The sequence below is a fragment of the Thermobia domestica genome, chromosome 13 (genome assembly GCF_964235325.1).
Source record: "Thermobia domestica chromosome 13, izTheDome1.hap1.1, whole genome shotgun sequence".
In the NCBI taxonomy this organism is placed as follows: domain Eukaryota; kingdom Metazoa; phylum Arthropoda; class Insecta; order Zygentoma; family Lepismatidae; genus Thermobia; species Thermobia domestica.
In genome coordinates this window covers 71950347-71971751 of record NC_137466.1, presented here as the reverse complement: position 1 = coordinate 71971751, position 21405 = coordinate 71950347, and the positions used below count along the sequence as shown (strand labels likewise).

At 33.3% G+C, this 21405-nt stretch overlaps 1 protein-coding gene across 1 annotated transcript in view; it reads right to left on the bottom strand.

Annotated features, from left to right (window-relative positions):
• Positions 1–21405, bottom strand: part of didum (dilute class unconventional myosin) — a 295555-nt gene that overhangs the window by 17885 nt on the left and 256265 nt on the right. The window contains exons 22-30 of the mRNA XM_081735899.1: positions 19651–19750; positions 16175–16364; positions 15366–15564; positions 13485–13578; positions 10548–10694; positions 5934–6175; positions 4487–4594; positions 3603–3860; positions 1921–2055 (exon numbers count right to left, since the gene is read on the bottom strand). Of these exons, the coding sequence (XP_081592025.1) occupies positions 1921–2055; positions 3603–3860; positions 4487–4594; positions 5934–6175; positions 10548–10694; positions 13485–13578; positions 15366–15564; positions 16175–16364; positions 19651–19750 (1473 nt within the window). The remainder of the gene's footprint in view (positions 1–1920; positions 2056–3602; positions 3861–4486; positions 4595–5933; positions 6176–10547; positions 10695–13484; positions 13579–15365; positions 15565–16174; positions 16365–19650; positions 19751–21405) is intronic.

The following is a 21405-nucleotide window of genomic DNA, read 5'->3' as shown; positions in this document are numbered from 1 at the left end:
AGAGGTGAACGCTCTACCACTGAGCCACCGCGGCCCCCGAGAGAGACTTCGAATACACGATGGAAAACTGGTACGAGGTATGAAATTCAAAGAGAACTATACACACTTTTTAAAGTAGAACTAGTAGAAGTAAAGGTTTAATTTTCAATAAAATTCAAATTTGTGAACTATGTTGGGGAAAATAATATTAGTCCTGGGAAAATATTTTGCAGAAAAATAATTGATTCACTAATTTAGTAATTGGTAGTTTAATGGGAACATAAGCGATGAATGCATTTTTGTTTCTCTAATAACGAGGATAGTGGAGAGAACACAATCTAATTATGGAATGCCAAGTTAGGAACAAGGATTAATAAAAAGTAAGTCGATATAACAGCTGAATAAGAGAACTTAAAACAAAATAAAATTTTCAAAGGAAAAAGCACAAAATAAAATGGAACTATAATATGTAAAATAATAAATGAGACCTCAAAATGAATGACAAATACTATGTACAAGAAATATGATCAGAGAATGTCAGTAAGCCAGGCATCAGTAATGAAAGTGAAAAGTCGGTCAATAAAAGAAATCAATTTCTCGTCTTTCAACACAGGACTAAAAATTATTGGGTATTCGTAACCGTTCTTTGAAGTTTGAATATAGTCAGGACGTGGGATAAGGCATTCTCCTTGGAAGAATTATACAGACGAGAATGAACTGTCTCAAGTTTGATGTCTTTTTTCTGCAGGAAGACACTATAAGACGAAACCTACTGTTTAAAGTGGAATTTGAACCACTATTTAGGTTTCTATGTGAAGTCAAATACTTCATGGATACTCTAATTCCGAACACTCGCATAAAAAAAGAAACAAAGCCACTTGGCACAAAGGTATGCTGGCAGAAAATACCAGTTTCTAATGAAAAGTGACGTAAGTTGCTTAAAAAAAATGTAAATGTATACCGATCGTTTACAAAGCGTATTACGTGATTATTGACGCATATTAAAGAGAAAATGGTGAACTTCTTTGGAGTTTAACGTCCATTACAGCACACTTCCGTTTCTATCCGTGTCAAGTTCCTTATCAGTGTTATTATGGAAAGAAAATATCATTGTAAGCATTTAAAAGTTAGCGCAAGTCTGTGTAGTCGACGAAAAATCGTACGTAAGATGTTTAGTAGGGTCCTGACCACAAACGTAATATTAATCGAGAAAATTCAACGAAACACAGAAATTCTATAAATTATTCCAACCGAATGCTCCATGACGTCACAATGTGCTGTTCTCTTTCTACAGAAATCATACGGAGAGAGAATGTAACAGATATGAAACCTGAAGTTGATAAAAGACAGCGTGGTGATAGGTATACAAAAACATGGATAGCGTAGTTGTAGATAGGCTACTTGCGGATCCATAACAACTTGTACATTGCCAATACTTATTTACTTCACTCTCCCTACCTCATCATCTTCTCTACTTTACTTAACGTGTTTCTCACCGTGACTTCTCGAGTTGTAAAAGCGCGCTCCTATATCACGCATTGGTAAGCTGAAAGTGACTACTTTTATCCCCACGTAAAAAATATTTTCTGTACTTCAAATTTCGGGAATTCATTCTGTTCTAAATGAATTACTGAAAACTATAACTGGGTATTCTGACCAAAATTGAAATAAGTTCATAAATATTAATTACATACAAAGAAGTTCATGTGGTAGTAAAGATATCTACGCAGAATGTAATTTGCCAGCTATATAGTTATTTATAATCACACTTTTCTGTAGGAACACTATGATCTCAGTCAACTTTAAACTCATTTTCTCACAAACAAGATTTAAAAACTTATACTGTGGTAGTTTTCACCCATTCAAATATACTCTGCACCGTTGATTTATAGTGCAACTTTTGGATCAGAACACATATTTCCATAATGTAACTAAACATACCTGCATTTTGTGGTCCCGAATCCATTGTTCCATATGAGACAAGTTGTATCGAATTTGCATTCCCTTTGACCAATGGCACAAATCTTTCCTTAGCAACAAATTATTGAGGGAGGCTGCACACACGAAGTAGAAGAGCTGGCAAGAAGAAAAGAAAACAGTGGTTGGTTATCTGTACTTCAAAATTTAAGTACCCAATAATTTCGAGGATAATCCGTAAGAAAGTACTTTATGTACTGTCTTATTCCTGAAAATTTGCCAATAGACTATAACAAAACAGTCTTGATTAAAATTTGAGTAGAAATTAACTCTCATTTCTTGTTGGAACAAAATTCTTTGTTAGTAATATTATAGATACAATTCAAAATTCAAATTCAAAATTATGATCAAAAAGTATATTAACATCAACTTAAAACAAATACAGTATGATCACGATAAATCACAGATTCTGTATTCTCAGCAGCAAACCTTTTCCTATACCTTTCTGGCTACTAAGCCATCTAGAAGTTTCTGGTAGGATGTAGAAGTTACTCAGTGTAATAAGATATTTGCTTGGTCTTTTTATATAAAACATTAAACGCAATATTTAAAGTAATAAGAGGCTTAGACGTTATATTATAACACACGAAATGATATATTTTCCTAGCAGTTAATTTTTAATCGGAAATTGCGGTAGTGGGACACTTCTGTACCTGAGAGCTTGAAGTAAGTCAGTCCAGTTTTCGCAAAAATGAATTAAAACCACCTTTGTATACCTTTAGGAGGTCTGCAACGAATCGTTGGTTGTATTTTGTTCTATATGGGTTGATGACGTAATTAACCAAGTATATAATGTAGTATGTCCAATATGTATTTAGTGCTTAAGTAAATGTTTTTGCTGTTTTCTGGAAAACAAGGATTTGTGACTTATGCACTTCATGCTCTCAGGTACAGATTTTATCCACGTTTTTAGTTGTGGTGATACAATCGGTCCAGGAAAATCGTAGTTCTACAGTGTTGCAAACATACGATTGATTTTTATCTTCCATACTACACTTTTAAAAACTGATCCATTTGTTACAATTATCTACTTCGTTTCAATCCGTTCGATTGATTCCAAATTTCTATCACCTATGACGTATACAATTACAATTTAATTAATAAAAATTTCATGATGGAATGTTAAATTAAAATCATATCTATTAAGTAATAAAAATAAACTCGTTATTATGTGCTTTTTTGCTTTACTCTCCTTAACTTACAGGCAACATCGTTAGCAGATTCGAAGAAAAACACTGAACTACTACTATTTAATTTTTTTCTGACTGCTTCTTGGTATACGTTGAAAACTAAACTTATACTTTAGAACACAAATATCTGAATGGTCACATTTAAGTTTCCTTCATATTAGTACGTTTTCATTTATGTATTTACGTTCTAAGTGGAAGTTTAGTTTTCTCTGTCTACCAAAAAGCAGTCAGAAGAGTGTTCTGATAAAACCTGCCAGATAATTTTTCCAGTAAGTTAAGGAAATAAATGTAGCACAAAATTAAAAATACATCAAGTACAAACTCATTTATTACTTAATACATAGAAGTGAGATAAAACTTTAACGTACGATCCTTTTGTGTTTTTATTTATTTATTTATTTTCCAGTATTTATTTACTTTTCCTAAGCACTAATATTCTAGTTATGGCTTTCTTACCTGCCGGAACACCTGTACTACAAGTTCTGGATCGACACCGTGCAATCCTAACGTTGTGTAGAAACAGTTGAGCTCATGCAGTAGTTGCTGCATAGCCTTTTGAGCGCTGATGGGAGATTCCAATTCGCGCGAGAGGGAAGCTGCACGTCCTCTCATGCCTCCTGGTTTCATACCCGAAAGGCCTGAGATAGCTTCATGTTCCAAAATAGCAGGAACAATCATCGGTTGCACCTTCTCCTCAAGTAGCCGAATCACTCCCTAAAAGAAAAGAATTATATCTTAATACATTCAGTCCAATCAACTTATTACAAATGTGATGTGATATATATATATATATATATATATATATATTTTCAATGTAAAATATAAGGCAATAAAACTGTCAAATTTACGATAAACTATCTTAGTGTGACATCATATTTGACACTTCGATCACAACTTTAATAATAAATATTATGTATAGCGAATATTCTGTTAGACAATATTTCGCAATTATAACGTTAACCCTTTGACAGGCCATTACTGGATTAAAAAAAAAAAAAAAAAAAAAAATGAAATCTTTAAGTTTTACGTCCCACGATTATGCCGGTTAGGCTAAAGGAGACGGTGATGATGAGAGATGAGTGAAATGGTGGAATGAAGAAAGTGGAAGGAAACGGGAGAACCCCGAGAAAACCCACGAGCACGGTGTTTGTCCACCACAAAATCCACACGGCGCGAGCTGGGATCGAACCAGGGACCCCAAGCACCGGATTACTGGATTCAATGTAAGAATTAAAAGATAAAGTAAGAAAAGTTCCTTAATGACACTTTTGGCCCGGTAAGATACAAAACCATGTATTTAGTCAATGAAACTAAATGTTACTGTAATATATAAAACTCACCTGATATATCCAGACTGCAATGTCACTGAGTACTTGTCTATATTCTGACAAATCAAAATTTTGGAGACATTGTTCGTTTTGCTTAGGAGTATTTTCAGCCTGGAATGTCTGTAAGAAATAAAATGTTTAAAAATGTAACTACTATTTTTATATATATATATAAAAAAAAAATCATCGAAGTAGGACAAATAATAATAATGAAGGAAAATCCTTATTAAGTAATTTTTATCCAAGTTCGATTCTTTCTAGGAGTACATGAGGTTCGGATTTCAGATTAAGCTTTAGATTCACATCCCGTATAGTCTTATGGAACATCAAACTCCAACTAAACAAACAAATTTGAGATACTACTCTACACACTTTACATGGTGCGCGCGATAAATTGCCAATAACTTTGCATCTCGTTATTTCACGTATTTCTTATAAATTTTAAAAAGCTATATTTATAAGGATAGGACCTGACTTTTTTTTTCAAACGTAACTATTAAATACTCATGGCAATCATCATGTCGAAGAAATACGATGTTTGGAGCAATCGTAATTTATGAACACTGTGAAAGAAAACTGCTGTGGAAATTGCATACCTCAAGAACGTCCATTTACGTACAGTTCACAACATAAAGAAGGTCTACGACGCTGATCATGATGTCTCCATTACAAGGAAAATGCACAAGGTAACTCGGTTCATGCAAGTCCGATATTGTGCACAGAAATCAGATCATTAACGAAGATTCCGGAAAGTCAACGCGCTATATAGCAAGAAAATTGAACAAGACAAACGGAACGGTTCGCAAGATTGTTGCTGAAAATACCAGATAGAGACCGTATTTTCTCGAATGAGGTGTGTATTTATGACATAGTAAACAAAGGAAAGGCACTCTGGAAAAGCAACGAAACTGCTAACATAACTGAAAAATCTCCAAGATGCTAAAACTTTGATTTTCTTCTGCGGTAAGAAAAATTTGTTCGAGAGAAGCTGGACAATTTATGTGAGAGAAGTTAATAAACAAGCTCATTCCAATAAAGAGCCTGTTAAAGCTAAGACTGAAAATGTGATCTCCACAGGTGAAAAGTTCATTAAAGCGTGTTCAGGAATCCGAAGTCGAATCAAATCTGTTATTGCAACGAATAGAGATTCTTTCTTTAAAATAATAATAATAATAATAATAATAATAATAATAAAAAAAAAACTACACTGTATGCTTATGAATTTATATATATATATCGGTACAAGAACATATTTATTTCACAATATATTTAATTTATGGTGTGTTTATTTTACTAATTTTTCTGCCAATTTATCGAGCGCATCTTGTGGGGATACCTTCAGATATAACTAGCTTTTGCGTCTGTGATCAATGTAACGCGAAAATGTTATTACGAAATTCTTGAAGTTGTAACAATTAATCCTTTCTATAATACAGAACTACCAAGAAAGCAAACTCACCTTATCTCCACCATATTGTTTGAGGTTATGTAATAATCTCAGGGTATTTGCTAACCAGAGAACCGTTGTATCAAGATCTTCGTGACGTTTTTTGATGACTCTCTTGATGCCATTGATAGTAGATGTAAGGAGAGACCGAACCTTATCATCATCATTAATGTAATCTGTATGTCTTATACACATGAATAATATATAGGCAGGAAGGCCTGGCAACATCTGCACAGCGATTTTTGGCTTCAATTCTGAAAAGGAAACATTTTCACTGCTTAATGCTCTCTGCTCAATAAATTTCATTTAGGATTCAACATCTTTTACATTATGAAGTTGTAAAAATTTAATTATTTACTTCCTTGGAAAGCAAGGTCGCTAAGATGTTTGCAACCTTATTCTTCTTTTAATGAAAGTTTAGTAAAGTAAAGTAATAGATAGTAAGGGAAGGGTTTAATTTGCCCCTTTTGAAAAGTTAAATATGATTTTCAAATTCTTCCAACCTATGTTGTTTTATAAGCGTAAATACAATAAAACGTTGAAGAATAATTCTACACTATTTTCCAACATGATAAACAAATGAGTTTCCTTGTCAAGTATAAGCTGACTTAGCAAAACTTTCATTTTCTGGAGGATATAAAAGTAAAGTTGTAGACACTGTAGTGTCAAAATATCAGTTAAGAACTTTTCAGTGAGCTAAATAGATCAAGTTTTACAATTTTATCAATGTGTGTTCTATGTTCTATATTACTTACCTTCCACATTTTTCCTAATATAAAAAATATAAAAATCCACCACCTTGAATAAGAGTAAGAGAATTCGAAACGTAGTGCAACAACGTTTTAATGCAGAAAATTATTTTCAAAATTTTTTCACAGATTGAAGTATTTCAGGGTTTCCAGAAAGAGGTGTTTCATTAACTTCGAAGACAAATAATATCTGTCTTGATAAGTGGCAGTTGAAAGATATAGCATAAAATACCAAGTGGCAGTTAAATGTTATGGCATAGAAATCAAGTGCCATCCTCTGACTTTTTTTGTATAATCCTTAAAGACAGAAACGAAAAAAATTTGGAAAAAGTCGTAGACTCACAACTAATAGATAAAATGGGAATTTGAACAATTTTGTTTTAATTTTAGATACAGAACTTGTTAACCTATCTAATCATAGCAATTTAGATTTCGCCAAGTTGGTTTGGTAGGAAATCTACTTTTAATGACATAACAGAAAAGCGTAATTTTCAGAGAATATCTTCGCAGCTAACCAGCTAGCCACATTGTAACATCAAATAACGACATGTAATTATTGTCTATATACATTGAATTAAACGAAAAGAAACAAAAGTCTTCCATGCCTTTATTTTGTAAATACATGTTATAATCAATCGGTAATTAGTCGATCTAGTTGCAATACTACAGAAGTATACTTCCATTAAAGTAGATGATTGGTCTAGTCCCAGTTTTCTTTTGGAAGAAAAAAAAATCATTAGTCATTTCGTTAATAAGGCATGTTCGATGCTTTACTGCAGAACCTGTGTAATTTACAGATGATTGCAGTGTGTCGCGAAATTTTAGTATTCAAGAATCATGAAGCATTTGATAACTAGTTAAAATCAATTCTGAGACAGACTGTGCCTCAACGCCTCTAGCGGCCTGGGGCACTTAGTACTACATAGTCACTACTTTAAAGAAAGTTGTAGGCTTACACCAACTTTACATCATCATTATTATTATTATTATTATTATTATTATTATTATTATTATTATTAATAATAATAATAATAATAATAATAATAATAATAATAATAATAATAATAATAAACAAACAAAGAAGTGTGATGCGATGTCGGCATTCAGTAATGTGTGTCGTCAGTCAGCCAAGGTTGGCTACCGTAATAAACTTATTTGTGCATTGTTTTTGATATGCCGAATTCAGACAATTTAATCATTTCAATTTAAAGGCTGCTACACTTTCACGCATAGTGTAACTAATCGTTATGCGTTCTTGTAACGGATATATCAGCAACGAGGCAGACGAAGCAGCCGATGGCCTTGGCCATCGACAGCAGCCAATCACAGTCCTACCTGTGCTTACGTCACTGATAGGTGGGACTCACGTGAGCAGCGGACAAAGACAAAGCTGCGTGATGTAGCTGGCATTGGACGCCACGACTTCAGGAGAAGACAAGCATTTTACACTCACTGCTGAAAATATTTCATACAAAAATGTAAAGTAGTACATATCCATTTGTATTTTTCTAATCAGAAGACATCTACATTTTCTATTGTTATAATTAGTCCATGTCATTTGAAGAGATGTAAGTATCGGGCTTAGCATCAAATATAATCACTGTTTTATGCGTACCATTGGCGTTATTCTGACCCAGAAATTGTACCTCGTGTTCTTCATTTTGGTGTGCATGCTGGAATATATTGATATAAACGAATTCTCATTATTTTATATTCTTTTTCAGTTCAAATGATGCTGAAGTTTTATTCTATCCATAAGTTTAAGGTTGTTTGAATTTTTGCCTATGTGTGGTTACCGGTGAAAGAAGCTATTACTCTAGCGATAACTTCTTTCGTCGTTAACGCTCGGGCGAAATATTCGATCAATGACTACCTATGTAATGCTTACTCTACTTGGATTAACATCCTATAGGGTAAACATCACACTACAAGAAGTAATCCAGACAAAAAAGTTAGGAGAACGAGAGACTACAGTTCTTTGTCAATGATCCTATTAAGAAAAATTCTTCGTAAGCAGACATCGTTTCCTATGACTAGTGTCGTACGCAAAGAAGTTACATATTTCAACCCTGTCTACAACATTTTATGGAAAATAAAAAAATACCATATTGAAAATGCAATTTTTCACTGTAAGACCCCACGATTATACACCGAGGCTAAGAGGTAATAAATGAAATGGAATGAAGAAAGGAGGAGGAAACTGGAGAACCCCGAGGAAACCGAAGCACACAGTGTTTGCCTACCACAAAGCTGATTTAGTGCGAGTTATTTACCATACTAATATATCAACACAAAAATCGCGTTCGTCCTGCAAGAGATGAATCTGGGTGCTTGAATCACCTTTTTCTTTATGGAATTCTGTGTACGTCATTGCAGATGGCGTACGATGTTTCTCCATACTATTGTATCTGAATGTTCGTTCTTTAACAGGTCGATAGAAAGTCCAACAAAGTACGTTCTTGATGATATAGCATACATCTATTTTGATCGAATGTAGAGATTTTTGTTGCAACTACCTAACAATGGACATACAGTGGTGAAAGTCACAGGCCCTGATTTTACAGATATCCTACTTTACAACACAATGTCCATAAAATTATATTTATCATACATACTATGCATTTTAAGTAATGTCATAATTTCGTTATCATTTATTGTTTTTCAGTTATCTATAGACATCTGTCATACTTCATATAATGATTACGTGTTACCACATACAAAGATAGTCCCTGAGAATTACGATTTTGTCGTTACGTCTTTGAAAATTAACTGTCGGCCGAAAAACTGCTGCTTTGCTTTGATAGATTATAGTGTACCCTATACTAAGATCGAAACAAAAATGCTTAAATTGTACTTGTATCATTTTAAAGATATTTTGAGGATATTAATGAATTCAGGGAACAACCGATTTTTAAAATTTACATCAATTCCTTTATAGGTTCGAATTCAATGTTATACAGAGAGTGAGAAAGTGCACGATTAGACTGGGACTTGAACTTGGATCCTCGGCATACCATGTCGATGTGTTAATCACTACCTACCGAGTCTGCTCTCTGAACAGTTGTACACAAGCTCACTCTTTGTGCTTTATGAAATTCGCACCTATAGAGGAATTGGTGTGTTAAAAATCGGTTGTTTCCTCCATTTATCAACATAATTTGTAACTCAACCGTCAGAGGGGTTCTAAATATGGACACTGGATTGTCCAACGAACTATGTGGTCAGAGTGAAATAACGCAGACTTCATGAATGAGGTAGTGTACGTCTGTCCTGGGAGCGGATTGAGTAGCGTAGTGGTTAACGTATCGGCACGATATATCGAAGACTCCGGTCCACTCATGCGCTTTTTCACTCTTTGTGTAACATATTTATTTACTTATTTATTTATTTATCCTTTTAATGTAATCCAATGTTAGGCTTATGAGTTATTCGAATTACTCGGAAAACGTAGCAAAAAGTGGAATTTAATTTGCATGAGTCACCATTCAATTCCACGTATCCTACAAGTTCCTACTGGTTAAAGTTGACGGGACAAGACTTTTTGGGAGTCCTGTATATTACTTTCAATAATTATACCTTTATTATGCTAATTTTTAATTTAACACCTGAAATAAATTAGGAAAAAAAATACCCGGATTTCTATGAAATAACCAATCATATTTCTCTGATTAGTCCTTGACAGTAAGATTGTGATATAATACTTTTCAACATTGAATAATATTACCTTTCTTAAACCCTTCAATATACTGAAAAAGTAAAGAAAAAAATGGTAATGTTAACAACTAGTTCCTGAAAATGTTTTCCTTGTGTGTAAAATGAACGTAACTTATCTTTTCATGTGTGTGTGCATGATAAGTGAAGTTAAAACTTTGCTTACCGAATATCAAATGTTTGATGATTAATGATTCGTCTTCTTTTCTGTAGGCAAACATGCCCATGTAGTCCCTCTCCTTCTTTCTTACAACGGGCAAATTGCTTTGTTCTTTGCTCACAGCCTCAATGGTCTCCGGAGTACTTTCTATCACTGAAATGATAAACAATCTTATTAAAGAACAAACACCACTACTAAAATAACAGGATAATAAGCACTGTATAATAATGAATAATTGCTTTCCAGGTAGAAGTCAGTAAGCAATATTAAGAAGCTGATTTCACAAAAGGTAGCAAAATGCAACCATGTTCCAACATCGGGCTCTTCAAAACAACTAAAAGACTTAAAGCATAACATCGATCAAGTGAAACTGAACAAACAAACAAACAAACAAAAAAAAAAAAAAAAATAATAATCATACGTTGAAAGACAGGCACATATGCCATTTTCATTTGAACGAAGGCAGTACAATTAAATTTGGACATGGGCACTCTTACATAAGTTGGAGTAGCATCACGACTTCTTGACCGTCAAACAAACCACTGAAGACTAAAGATTCTAGATTGTACTCTGTGGAGCAACAAGATGTTTTTATTTATGAGTATATGAATGTAATTTTTACGCTCTCCATCCCTACCAAAATACTGTTTCTTACCTATGTCTTGGCAAGTGACTTTCATTTCACTAGACTTCCAAACTTAGAGAATTCAATATTCATACTTGTAGTAGTACATGTACTGTATAACTATTGTGAGACCGAAAACAAAACCTGTTCCTCAGACACTGAATCCATACTATACTATATTATATATCGCTCGCTATTTCTTACTGCTTTGGCTCTATGGAAATTTCTATTGAAACCGAAATGCTAATTGGGCCGATTTCAATAGAGGAATAAAATCAGAGGTGAAACATATTCTTGCGGTACTGAGTACATTTGAAAGAACAATCTGCCATCTTATCCATTATGCGATTAGTGATATAACCGGAAGTCGTAATTTTCACCATTTCTAGTATGAATAGATAGATAAAAGTTAAGCTAGGAACGCTGAATATGTCAGAGAACACGTTTTCTTGAGATGCTGAGTCGATTGCAGAAAATCACTTATCGCTACCTATTACCAGTTTTGTTCTATGGCGATCAATACTGAAACCGAAAATGATTGATTTCTACCGCTTCCGGTTTGAATAGAGGGATAACGAAGATTGAACCTATTCTTGGGACGTTAAATCCATTGTAAGACATTGCTTTTCAATATCTTTTAGTTTTTGCTCTATGGAAATCAGTATTGAAACTGGAAGTACTAGTGCATTTTAACCACTTCCGGTTTCGGTAGTTGTGAGCGGTGATATGTTCTCTTGAGATGTTGAATTGATTGTTAAAAACCGCATGGCGCTATCTGTTACCATTTTAGTTTTATGGCTATTGAACCGGAAATGGCTGATCTCTACCATTTCCAATTTGAATACAAAGTTAACGAAGCAGGAAGTTCCTATATTTGGGAGGCTAAACCCGCTCTTTTGTAATTTTTGCTCTGATACTTGTCAGCAGACCGACGGACATAGCTGTTCTATAAAACGTCTGACGCTTATGTATAGTATAGTTTGGAAGTCTAAAAATGCTGACAGTTCTCACAGAAAATGAAACTGAGTATAATTTCTGAACAATATGTAGAATTTAAGGAGAATCAAAATGAGTTCCTGAAAAGTTTATTGATTGTGCTAGCAAAGAGTTCGCATATTTGTGTATATGGTCCCTTTTGATTTTCATTATAGGTCATTTTTCCTCCACCAGAATTCTTCATTATTAAGTGTCAGAGAACTACGTTTTTAGTTAATTAAAAAAAAAAAAAAAAAAAAAGTTTAAAGGGTATTTAGAAATATGAGGCACCGTTACGTCAGTGTACCATTATTATTGTTAAGGACTTCTTATTAAGTATTTATAACCTTCTGTGTTCGCTATATGGATATATATATATATTAAACATTTAAGCGCCATCTTACGAAATAAATATAAAAAAAAATCTGAAAGGGAGAATCTTAAAAAGAACAAGCTCGGCTTCTCCCTGAATCATTTGTAAAGATTGTCAGTCTTGTAACCATATACATATTAGTAAATTCTATCACTAAATCGAAATTTCAATGCTCATATACTTTCCCACCGAAACTGGACGATGTATGTCAGTGCATCGACTTCCAATGCAGTTGTTCCCAGCTATCTAGTCCAAAAATTCCTACTTCTGACTATAAGTAGCTATCCAGCTACCTTATTCCATGCTGAGTCAACACTGAAGATTGTGTTGACTCACAAGAGAATCTAAGCTGGATCATACGTACTAAATTACGGAAATCAAATAAAGAAAGAGACGTATACGGTAAACTATTATCAGTTGTTAAAACGAAATAATAACATAGCACATTACTAAAAGTTGAGATAAAAAAGTGTAGTGGTGTTGATATTGTTTCTCCTTCCAGAAATTAAGATTATGAATGAGTAAAATTATATTTTATCCATTATGGCCATTTTTAAATTTAATTTGTTATTCTTTCACTTCTTTGTATTTTACGTTTACTTGTTATCAGTTTTTCATTTATATTAACGTGTTAATTGCAGTCTTCTTTTGTTTCTTTACTGCAACATAATGTAGATACATACGAATATTTTTATAATTACTATTAAATCAGGGATGCAAATAAGCAACAAAATTTTACTAGCTAAAAAAAAAAAAAAAAAAAAAAAAAAAAAAAAAAAAAAAGCCAGTAGCCCACATCCCACAATAGAAATAATTTACTTACCTTCGGTATGATATCAAATACTCGCCCGCACCGATGAACCACTCACCCCGGGCGTGTAGTTATTTGCATCTCTGTATTAAATTATGAACGCCTTAAAATAAATAACTTCCTTAATAGAGCTGAAAGTGTTTAGACACTAGCACTTACCTCCATTTTCTCGCAATTTTTTCGCCATTAATTTCACCTGCCTCCTGTACTTCTTACATTGTTCAGCCATAGTGTCCAATTTTTCTTGGAGGTCCTACAAAGCAAAAATATGAATTGTAAGTTACTAACTTATTTTAGTTAAAAGGTCAAGACTGAATCTCTCTCCTCTTGTACAGTTTAAGGTTAAAATTTCACAAAACAGGAACCTATTCCTCAGGAAAGTATATTATTTTTACATGCACTAAACAGAGTCTGTTTCACAAGTAGCAGATTGATATGCAAATAATATTAAGCACAAGTGCAGCCTGTATAGCATACTAACTAAGGACTCTAATGAAAACTGTCAACTTAAAAGACAGCTTTTACAACTGTCATTTACGACGTTTTGCTTTATTTACCTGGATGTAAGTATAGCGGAAATCTAAGTTAATTTATATTGATTAACTGCACAATGTTTGACGAATTAATTTCTAAGTATTTTAATAAAGAAATTATTTCTAATCTAAATATTAAAATTAATTTTTCGCTAACACTTATTCTATTAGCTTATTTACACTGCCAGTCAAAAAGCAAAAATTACGTAATATGTATAATGGTATTCTGAAATCCATTCTTGAATTATATTTTTGAACCCACTTAAAGATCTGGCATTTAGTTGATCGTTTCTTCTACATATTATTCAGTAATAAGCTATAACTTTGTTTGAAATCCAGAACATAACCTCACATCAGAACATAACCTACCAATGTGGAATGTTTTCATTATTTGATTTACACCAAATTAAAAATTGAATCAGTTCATGTTTTCTTTCAACTGTGATTAATTAGGGTGTTTAAATAAATAGTAATATGAAAGGATTATCACTTGTTAATTATTAACAATTTAATTAAAATACCTGCAGAAAATTAAACGCTTGCAACAATAACCAATACATAGGAGAATATTTTGCGTAACAATTACACTCAGCACACAGCCTCTCAGAGAACTTTTAGATAGTTGAAGATAATAGCGAGTTCTAATCACTGACACGATTCATATCTAACTTTTTTTTTTTAAATACATGTGTCGACGTGTATTAAAATAGCAACAGCTTTGTTGAATGATTCGCAGTTAAAATCGTTAATTGGGTGTCAGTTCAAGATCTTTAATTGAGTGTTTGTGGTATTATGTAGAAGCATATACCAAGGATTTTTCATTATGTAGGCCGCAGTGGCTCAGTGGTAGAGCGTTCACCACTGATACCTGGGGTTTTAGGTTCAATCCAGCTAGCATCAAGTGGGCTTTGTAGTTGACAAACATCGTGCGCGCGGGTTTCCACTGGGTTCTCCCGTTTCCTCCTACCTCCTTCATTCCTCCATTTCATTCATTCTCATAATCTTCTTTAGCCTACACGGTCTAATCGTGGGACATAAAATAAAGATTTCATTTCATTTCATTACCCATAAAGTAGGGAGAGAAGGACATCTTAATATCGAACTAAAAACTTATGACGTCAATTTTATTACACACACATACATCATGCTTTTTATATAGCAACAAAATTTTCTTTAGATGGGCCGAAAAAGAGGACGCGAGGAGTGTCTCGAAACCGTTCGCAAATTTTGTCTTTTTTGGATGTTTTAAGATGAGAATTTTTATTTATTGTTAATAAAGAGTTCTGTTTGGTTAAACTATAGACATTACAACAACAACAAATAATAATAATAATAATAATAATAATAATAATAATAATAATAATAATAATAATAATAATAATAATAATCTGAAAATGTATTACATAAATTTATCATTAATAGTGGGATTGTACTTTGTTAGGTTAAAAATCGGATTAATTCACTCTTCTTTGCATATGGCTAAGAAAGAATTACTAGTGGTAGTTACCAGATTTTCTGCAGTCAACCTCGTGATCTCGTGCTGCATAAATGCTTCTTGTTGAGACTGAGGACTCTTCGTAAGGTTTTGAGAGAGCAGTTTCTGTTGACGATCATTGTCCTCTTTAAGCCTTTCAATTTCTTGCTTGTACTCTTCCTCCAGGTTTTTCCATTTGGTTTTCTCCATCTGAAGCTCATTTTCCAACTGCCTGTTAAGTGTAAAATTCATTTTTGTGTTAAATTCATTTATGAAGTCCAACACATGTAGGATCATATATTCGAACTGTCATACTGTTCGAATGAATATATATATATATATATATATATATATATATATATATATATATATATATATATATATATATATATATATATGTATGTATGTATATAAACTGTATGACATTTGAGAAATAAGTACTTAAAAATACACAAATTTCAGACAAAATCTTAAATGAAATAAAGTCTTCGTTCTCTATATTTCAAATAGCCTTCTCTTGTCACAGATTACTCACAACGATCTCTAATTGCTTCTATTATCTTGCTGAGTAGGTTGACACGCTCCCAGGCTGTCCTAGGGAATTGCCAAGGTGAAGATAAGATTTATTAACAGATTTTCTCGCCCTTAGATGTCTTCACCAATGTTAGAGAAGATTTATAAATACGGGCCTTAGTCACTCGTATACAATATTCGCTATACAAATAAGCCAGATGATAAAAACCATGAGCAACCATTAATGTTAATGTAACACTACACAAATTATTACGTAAAGGAACTTTACACATCACCAGTCAAAACCTGTTAATAAAAGAACGCCTTACCTATTAATCTTCTTCTGAGCTTCAAATGCCATGACTAGTTCTCCATCTTCATTTATAAGATCTACATCATGGCCATAGTTACTGCTAGCTATACTCTTGATATTTTCAGTCTTGTTTGCTAGAACACTTCGAAGCTGAATACACTCTTCTCTTCGCCTAATCAACTCTTCTTGTAGCGCTTCGAATTGAGCTATAAAACCACAATAATATATTAACAAATTAAATCTATTATCGTGACATACTTTGCAACAACTGATTGAAACAATTTAAAGCAGCAATTGTGTAATGACATTATTCAAAATATTAAGGTAAAGAAAAATTGAAACTTAGAAATACCACACAAACTGTACCGAAAGAAATCACTTGTATACGTAAGAAATATTTCATGGCATATTACTAGTAGAGACTGGATGTTAGGCAAAACGCCTATTCCTTAATGTTATATATATATATATATATATATATATATATATATATATATATATATATATATATATATATATATATATATATATATATATATATATATATATATATATATATATATATATATATACACCTAAAACAAGTAGCACTGTCACGTGTATACCACGTGAAGGAATTTGCTTTGTACAGTGTGACACTTTCTCAAGTACTAATTAAAACTAAAGTGCTAAATTTATACCACTTCTGGTTTAAGTAGAGATATTAGAGTGAGGATGGAATACATTCTTAGGCCGTTTAATTCATTAAAGAAAACAGTTTATCGCTATCTGTTACTGTTTTCACTCTAAAACAATCAACGTTAAAACCGAAAGTGGTTGGTTTCAACTACTTTCCGTTTGAATAGTAAGTTAAAAGAGAAGATGATACCTATTCTTAGAATGCTATATCGATTGCAGAAAACAGTTTCTTACTAGAGCCTTTCTACGAGTATTTCAGGTGTGTCCCTGCTCGCGCTGCTGTCGATGGGTGTTTTCCCGTAGATCCCTCAAAAGAGGAGGAACAAGTTACTGTGGCCGAGATTCTTCAATAGTTTGATGCGGACAGGGTTGCCACACTCAATTATTTTACGGGCTTCTTATTAGCATTCGAAGTAGCGTACGATCTTCACTTCGAAAGACCAACGACTGAATGACAAATTGGCAACACAATCGAGGTCAGTCAGTTCTTTCGGGAACCGGTCAAAACCCCCACAGCCAAAACACCCACACTCAAGAAATGTCAAAACGCCCACACAAACGGTCATAACCCCCACACAAATGGACAAATCTCCCAAACACACGAACGGTCATAACCCCCACAGCCAAAACCCCAACACTGGTAATCTGTCATAACCTCCAACGGTCAGAACTCCCACACAAATGGACAAAACAGCCACACCTAGCAACGGTCACAATCCCCACATAAATGGACAAAACCCCCACACAAATGGACAAAACTCCCACACAATCGGTCAAATCTCCCACACTCTGAAATGATCCTGGTTGTATGTCTTGCCCTTGTACTTTTTAATAACATTTTTTATTCCACTTAAACCGATGTTGCAACTATTCTTCTTGCACTGTTTTGTAATGACAGAAACACTAAAGTGGGCGTCGTAAAGAGCCACAACAAAGACGTGCAATCACGATATTTTCAGAGTGTGGGGGATTTGTCCGATTGTGTGGGGGTTTTGTCCATTTGTGTGGGGGTTTTGTCCATTTATGTGGAAATTGTGACCGTTGCTATGTGTGGGAGTTTTGACCGATCGTGTGGGCGTTTTGACATTTCTTGAGTGTGGGGGTTTTGGCTGTGGGGGTTTTGGCCGTTCGTGCGTTTGGGGGATTTGTCCATTTGTGTGGGGGTTATGACCGATCGTGTGGGCGTTTTGACATTTCTTGAGTGTGGGGGTTTTGGCTGTGGGGGTTTTGACCTAGACCCGTTCTTTCCTCAAAGCAAAGGTATGATTTCTTTCGTAAAAGAGCGGCAGAGGGCGGCCCGAAGTATGTTTCACATATTTTCCTAGGGTACACTTGAAACAGAAACACTACCATCTTTCTCTATAGTGATCAAAATAATTTATTTCTACAACTTCTGGTTTGTATATCATCTCATCAATAAACTCGATTCCTAATTTTTGACCCTTTACGCCCTGGACAAAATTCATTCTAATCTATTACGTAATTTGAGAATTTTGTCTCCCGGACGGACACACGGACAGAATAAATATACGAAGTTTTGGTAAATCAAACTCCTTAAAAATAAAAACGCTTAAGTTAATTTTGAAAACGGATCTAAAATTCAACTTCAGCAAAATTTGTCTGTCTTGCACTATATTGCCTACTTTATTGTTTGAATGTCGAATATTGCCTATTCTTTGGATTTTCTTCAAAATCAGGAGTTGACTGGGAAACTACATAGCTATCTGTTTTCAGTAGGTTCCTGTTGCTTCTTAGAAGTTTCAAAAATAACATGAAGAAAAAATCTGTCCAGATCAAGGTCACGCTCCATTCCGACATATGAAAAAAAAAAAAAAAAAGAATCATGAGGAATGTCAACGAGTTATTCTGGCTGTAGGAACTTGAAAAATTGAAAACAATTGACCAAATCCTCAAAAGCGAATATATACCAACTCATATGTTCTTGAGTGCTTTTTAAATATGCCTCAGTTACACTAATGAAAATAGAAAGATTTTTGATTTTGCAAACAAAATGTGTTGTACGATCGAAGACAATTATTAGCTGGTAACCTGAAAGAAAAAAAAAAAAAATGTTGCTATCATGTGTAATTAGGACTAATGATTCCTTGTGACAGACTACCAACATGTACTAAATTATAATACAGTTAATACTATTCGTTCATTCGAAAGTGATTTTTTTTTTAAAGGAATATTGCGTGTAAAGTTCTGTAAAACTCAGAACTGCTGTGTGAAATGATAAATGATGTAAATAACTTATTTATTAGACACACATGGAAAGAATTCGAAGCTTCTCTTTCTAGGATTATGTTCTCGACAAATAATTATGATCAGGCAGATATGTTTTCAGGTAGATTATTTGGACATTACGCATGGCTTACCTCCAACTTTTGTATGTCATTGAATGTTTATGTTAATTATTTCGAGTTAGATTTTAGCGCATATTTTTTGAGTTACAAATAACTATTTTCCATGGTTTTGCTACCTGAACATCCGGTCTCTACTTATTAGGAACCACAGCTTAACACCTCTATGATTCATTTGGGATTAATTAAAATTAGCTATTTTTCGGTATACATTATCATGAAAAGCCTCAAATTACAATTCATGTCTTTTGGTGCCGTGTGGTGGAATAATAATAATAATAATAATAATAATAATAATAATAATAATAATAATAAACAACCCACTCGTAATCATCAAAAGTTCGTGGCACTTAAAACAATTTTAGAGAATAATCTGTTTCCTAGAATCGTGAAGTTTTCTTAAATACATGTCAAACAACATTAACTCCAGAAGTAACAGAAACCAACTTACTCATTACTTCCTTGCCTCCATCGGCTGAATTGACAACAGACTCTCTCAACCGACTTAGATCGTCGTTTAGTTTCGCATTCTCCATCTCCAATTCCTGCAGCTAAAGAATAATACCAATTAGTACGAATTACTCATTTCGGAAATGTGGAATATTATATATATTTTTATCACATCAATTCCTCCAAAGGTGCAAATTCAAGTTGTAGAAAGGGTGAAAAAGTGCATGTAGTCTGATTGGTTGACCATCGACTTCAAGAGTACCAGAATGTGACCGTTCACGGAACGGACTAGGTAATGTAGTGCTTAAGCATCGGCACAGTAAACAGGACATCCGATTTCGATTTCTAGTCCAGTCATGCATTTTTTCACTCATTATATATAATATAGAGTATGTTTATGAAGAAAGAAGTTTTATTTATTTATTTATTTATTTATTTATTTTTGTATAGTAATAGTTTTTACAACATTAGCAGGTTTAGAATGTTAACATTGAAAAGTGCACAGGAACATTAAGTTTCATCTTAGGTTAACTAATATTATGGATTTAAAAACCAAAGTTTCATTCCTACAGAAATAACAGATTGCCACTGCAATGTCTCAAATGTCAAGATAATCATTTAAAATTACTCAGTGTAAAACCAATGTAAAGAAAAAGTGTAATGCATCACGGCTAGCAGATTTTTAAGAGGGCAATTTAGGAAACCACAGAGTAACAATAAAGTGACATTAATTAAAGAATAATCCGCTATAATAAAAAACTATTCATTTCTCTGTTTTCCACAGAATTTTCAAAGATTCGATTTCAAATCAAATTTGGATTTTTCTTCATTATATTAAAAACTAGTTGAAGTGTGATTGCGAAAATTGTTAAACATACTTTCTTTCTTTAGGATACGTATTTCATTCAAAGTAAAATGATGAAATTTAAGTCTGTGTAGTAGTAACTATATTCAAAACAATTTTAAACTGTTCAACCGTTTTTCCACTTTCGCTATTTTATGAACTTAAAGTAAGAAATTAAAATAATGTAAAAAATATTTCATTTTCTCCTTGGAAGCGGAATTTTCGACAATCTTTTTATATAAGGAATTCATACTCTGAGTTTCATCAGCAATACATGAAAAGCTCGTTAGATATTCTAGTTTTGGCAAAGACCCCCGTTCTCCTCGTAGGATACGCATTTTAGTGAAAGTGACGTGAAAAAAAAAATCCAGTTCGAGTATTAACACAAACTTTCATTTCAAACGGTGCAGTCATTTTCTGTAATAACGAGACAAACCACGTCGATTTTGAATGTGAAGAAACAACTATAGAAATTATCCCGTTAAAAACAAATTATTTAAAAAAGCTGCGAGAAGTATCAATTTATTTCTAATAAAGAATTTATATTCCAAGTTTCGCTGTCCAATTTGAGAGCCCGTGGGATATTCTGTTTCTGGCATAAATTTTACATTTCCCGCTTCTTTCCCTTAGGATATGAAGTTTAATCATAATGACAGAAACTAGTTCGAAACAGGTACTAACTTTACTCAAAAATTAATTTCAAATGGTTCAACCGATTTGCCGTGATGGAGTTACAGACAAGATCATTTTCATTTTTATTTATATGATAGAGAGGAAGAAGAAGAAGGCTGAACGGAATACATGCTATCAATTTTGAAATTGTAGGTATCTTAAGTCATGTGTGGACACACCTTATCTATGCTATGACGTCACTGTCAATTGTGTTGCACTGAATCACCAGCATATTGACCT